The sequence below is a fragment of the Mytilus edulis genome, chromosome 14 (genome assembly GCF_963676685.1).
Source record: "Mytilus edulis chromosome 14, xbMytEdul2.2, whole genome shotgun sequence".
Lineage (NCBI taxonomy): Eukaryota > Metazoa > Mollusca > Bivalvia > Mytilida > Mytilidae > Mytilus > Mytilus edulis.
Genome location: NC_092357.1, coordinates 66,982,020 through 66,987,248, shown reverse-complemented (window position 1 = coordinate 66,987,248; position 5,229 = coordinate 66,982,020). Strand labels below are relative to the sequence as shown.

The 5,229-nt window shown below is 31.8% G+C and overlaps 1 protein-coding gene across 1 annotated transcript; it reads right to left on the bottom strand.

The window, feature by feature from the left end:
• LOC139502417 (uncharacterized) lies at nt 1-4,901 on the bottom strand. Its single transcript, XM_071291869.1, has 4 exons — nt 4,782-4,901; nt 2,810-2,892; nt 1,819-1,912; nt 1-424 (listed from the first exon to the last, which is right to left on the bottom strand). The coding sequence occupies exons 1-4, from the start codon at nt 4,837-4,839 to the stop codon at nt 177-179; spliced, it is 483 nt and encodes a 160-aa protein (XP_071147970.1). The 5' UTR covers nt 4,840-4,901; the 3' UTR covers nt 1-176.
• Nucleotides 4,902-5,229: the final 328 nt, after the last annotated feature.

Genomic DNA, 5,229 nt, shown 5'->3' with positions numbered 1-5,229 from the left:
TTGTTTAAATACTTTTAATTCGAACAAAGAATGGCACTGCACACTCAAAAGGTCTTGTCTGATATCATTGAATACAATATGAAATAAATTAAGATAAAAGCTAATGTTTTTGAATAAACTGGTTACAAATTCACCGGCCTGAAATATTCTATAAAGTAGGGGATCAATCTGTACATTCAAACATGTCTTTGGCAAATGTAACCACCAAGTAAGCCACCATGATCACACCAGACGGAGTGGAACGAGTATTTTCTAGCATAGAAAAACATACAATCTTGTGGTGCACTAAGTGATCCATTTGGTTCCCCTTTATCAAAAGCAAAGTAAGTCATCTTGACCATGTCTCCATTCTGCTTAATCCATCTCCAATCACCGCCAGGTGTATATCTGTTGATGTTACGTCCACCGACATAATAGTGTACACCTTTAAAAAAATACAACACAAATACAGAGAACATAATAAAATTAACGGTACTAATTTTCTTGCACCAGATGCGCATTTCGACAATACATGTCTCTTCAGTGATGCTCGTGGCCAAAATATTTGAAATCCAAAGCTTATATAAAAGATGAAGAGCTATAATCCAAAAGGTCCAAAAAGTAAAGCCAAATCCGTGAAAGGAATCAGAGCTTTGCATGAGGGAGATACATTCCTTAATTTATAATAATTTCTATCATTTTGTAACAGTAAATTTTAATAACACAAAAAATCCGTATTTTCATGCCAGTACCGAAGTACTGGCTACTGGGGTGGTGATACCCTCGGGGACTAATAGTCCACCAGCAGAGGCATCGACCCAGTGGTAGTAATAAAATTAACATAACTTTAACATAAATTATATGATATACCGCTAACTGTTTGATTTTTACGATATCATAGCATAAACACCTTTTTTGTTTATCTATCTTTCTGATGGTTTTCTTTTAGAACAATGATAATTGTTCAGGCGTCTTTTGTCAGAAGGAAGTTATAAGATCTTATTAATTTGTTTTGAGTCGTATCTTTATCGCCGATTCTACGTAAGTATTTACGACTTTTTTCCATCAGTCACTGGTTAATAGCTAGCCATCTAAAGCACTGGACCCGATTTGACGGTGTTACTATACGTTTTACTAAATATACATTTAGGTTAAGAGTTTTTGGCACCATATTGAAACCTCACTGTGATTTTGAAATGAAGCAAAGCAACAAAAGCGTTCTTCCTTTGATTTCTATGTAATTTTCATTGTGCTTGTACTGATGTTGTGCCATATATGGATACTACACACCCTTTGTTTTTCTATTACATAACACAAAACACAGCTGATGGGGTTCATTTGTGTAAGTATATTGTAGTTTGTAAACTTGTCTATGTTTTGTCACCTGTCGTCTTTTTCTTTATGCCATTAATTTGAAGTTTCTTACCCGTTACGAGTTTCTTTGTTTGTATTGAGCTTTTTTTAAAACAATTCAGTTATTTGTAAAACAGAGATACGGGTGTTCGCTTTTATTGACTTTCCCTTATAATGTCTTGATTGATTACTAATTTTCTTTGAGTAATAATATCATAGTTTAGGGAGCTACCACCTGATTTTTAAAGGGGTTAACATGTAAATGTTGTTCTGCATTCTGTTTTAGTTGAAATGTCTGTCCTTGCCTTTTTATGTTTCAATCTCTTATTTTGTTGATCCTGACGTTTTTTTTTACTTAAATTGTCATCCTGCAGTTATTTTTTTAGCAAAGTTTCCATCATACCTTTTGATACTTAAAACTCACGTCCTGCTTTTACTGAAATTTCATCCTAGTCCCCCCTAAAAATCAAATGGTAGCTCTCTTACCTGTCTTCATTTTTAAGAGTCCGAACTTCATTAACGTCGCTTCACCTAGGGTGTCAAAGGTTGCCAGGTAGTCACCACGGTGTAAACATTTTGCCTGCAACATAAAAATGAACGGCGACAAATAACTGTAATTGCACTACTCAAAACGTTATCTATTTTCTTAAAAAAATAATAACAGCAAGAGAAGATCCGTTTATCAGGAATTGTAAGTAAGCTTTTCATCTGTTTGACGGTGCTGAAAGATAGGACAACACTTTTTTATATTTTGTAGTTTCGTATTTTTTTTGGTATTTATGTATTTATCTATATTTTTATTTATGTATATCTATATTTTTATTTATGTATTGATCTATATTTTGTATGCATGTTTAAACTTTTCTGTAACTTTTGTATTACATGGTTTTATGAGAAATATTTTTATCATAAAAGAGCCGGACATTTCGCCAGCTATTGACGTTTTTGTTGTATTAATTTTCCTGACCTGTACTAGTACTGTATGTAGACGACTTCAGGTGCATGAACGGGAAAGGTAAATCACACAAATACCGAAAGTTTAAAAAGGAAAGTCCATAATGAAATAGCAAAATCAAAACCTAATACACATCAAACGAATGGATAATAACTGTTATATTCTTTACTTGGTACAGACATTTTCTTACGTAGAAAATGGTGGATTGAAGTTGTTTTTATAAAGCTAAACCTCTCACTTTAATGGCAGTCGCATCAAGTTCTATCATATTGACAACAATGCCTGAACAAAACAAACAGACACAATAGGTAGAAATGTCACAAGCAAGGATACTTCAGTCAACATTAAGTCATATAGGAACGTAAGAAAAAGTATTTTTTTTAATTTATTTATATCTAGTTGAAGTGAACGAGGAAATCTATTTATACCTAAAAAAAAATTTAAGCATACAGTTATTTATTTGAATGCATTATTTTGGCCTTGTGGATATTTTTATTTCTTTTTCATCATAAAATAACTTACAAAAGCAGCATCACCAGAAACAGTATCGTTTATTATAATAAAACATCCGTTGCCTATTCGACGATAAGGGGAACTACATTGCTCTACAACTATAAAATAGCATACATGTACCAATAAAACTATCGATATAAAATTAATACATTCATAACAAAATGCACAAAAAAATATTAAGTATGGCAGTGGAAAGTATATTCTATTTTGAAACTACTAGCATGTACTTAATTATAATGACATGTATATATCTAATACATATTGGACTTTCATATTTTTTAGTTTGAACGTTCTTAATGAAAGTAAATTGAAAACAGCACCTCAGACGCATGACAAGTATATAGTGTTCTTATTCCATTCATTTATATAAACTCGATAAAACACAAAACGAAGAAAGCATGTTGAATATGTGACAGACTGAAACAATGCATGCATTTAAAAATTGAATGCTTCTTTTTGTAACTTCATTTGGAAGTACATTTTGTATGAAGCGCGGAAGCGCTTCATACTAAAAATGTGCGCACGGTCAACGCTTTTACAACCCTATGAAGTTACAAAAAAAAAAGCATTCAATACTTATAATTACATTTTTTTAGCAATGATCATGAAAACACAAATTTTATTATTGTTTTATCTAATTCACCTGTGCACTTTATTGTGGGACCACGTGTTATCATGAATGAAAAGTTTTATTGAGCAATGCAATTGCTTACGGAATAACACGTGATGTGCAGTTAGCCAATCAGAATAAAGTATCATAATGAAACGTACATCTAATGTAATTATTAATAAATGTGATATAATAAATTGATCGATTATTCAAAAATAATAGGCAATATACAAGACATGTCTTGCGAAAAAAATATATATCTTTCAAGTTTTGTATGTTTGCATATGTTTCCTAAAGGTAATTTTACGACATCTTTCACAAAAGAAAAAAAAAGGAAAAATATACTCATATTAGTTACATTGTAATTTATTCTTATACTGTTTGTCTTTTTTTAAAAGTTATATTGGAGTATCTAAAAACCATTAGACCAAACATAGATATAAATATATAGATAAGACCGTTGTTTTTTCCGTTTGAATGGTTTAACACTAGTACTTGTTGGGGCCCTTTATATCTTGCTATTCGATGGGAGCCAAGGCTCCGTGTTGAAGACCGTACCTTGACCTAATACTTTTATAAATTGTTACTTGGATGGAGAGTTGTCTCATTGGTACTCATACCACATCTTCCCATATCTATAGAAGGCATATGTCCTATCTTTTAAATTATTTTCGGTTCATACTCAAATAAATGTTCCTGATGAAATTTGTAATTGTTATCATATTTTTTCCTAATTTGTAGGAACAAACAAGCTGCTTTTCAAATGTAAACTCTCCAGAATGTCACCTACTATTTGATATTTCGCACGGTTTAAACTTTGTAGCTACTGCATGTACTCTTTACGATTAAATTTACTAATTGTTCATGTGTGAAGATACTTTTTTTTCAGGTTGAAAAATACCTATAACCAAACTATCTGATTATAAGATACATTTGTGAGGAGAAATATATCTTAATTGAAAAATTTGATTTTATTACGAAATCATTTGTTGATATCATGAATAGAACTTTTGATCGAAATATTGATGACGTCAATTAAGGGTGCAACAACGTCACGTGACAACGCCTACTTCAAAAGATAAATGAATGGAATGTACGCGACATTGTTCATTAAGCCGATTAATTATCATGATAAAGATTTTAAATCGTATAAAATATATTGACTTGCTATTTTACTTTATCTCAAATTTTTGCCAAAGAAAAAGGATAATTGCATATTATGTTTTGGAGTATGACTCCAAGAGCTCAAATATCAGATTAACAAGTCGGGCTCGCTTCATATTCTTGATCATAGTCAGTCTACAATTTTTCAACCAAACACCACACACACAAACAAACAAATTGACATCATTCTATAAGTGTTCAGTTTACCTGTAGATGCACATTTGAATGTCAAAAGACATGACATGAAAAATAGAACAAATCTCATTTCAGTTCTCTATCAATTGGTACCCTATAAAATAATAGAAGAGTTTATAATTGCCTCGTTATTAATGCCTTAAAAACAAATACTCATTGCAAACACACTCACAGTCGATGCCACTGCTGGTGGACATTTCGTCCCGAAGGTTATCACAAGCCCAGTAATCAGCACTTAAGTGTTGACATGAATATCATATATATATTGGTTTTATAATTTTTTTATGTGAGCGTCACTGATGTGGCGTATTTAATTATAATCCTGGTTCCTTTGATAAATATCACAACATCACTTGTAAATCGAAGTCTACATTATCCATGTTATAGCCTCGGTCACACCTTACCGGATAGCTCGAACGGACGCCTAACGGATAACTTTTTTTCAATTCGTTCATGTCCG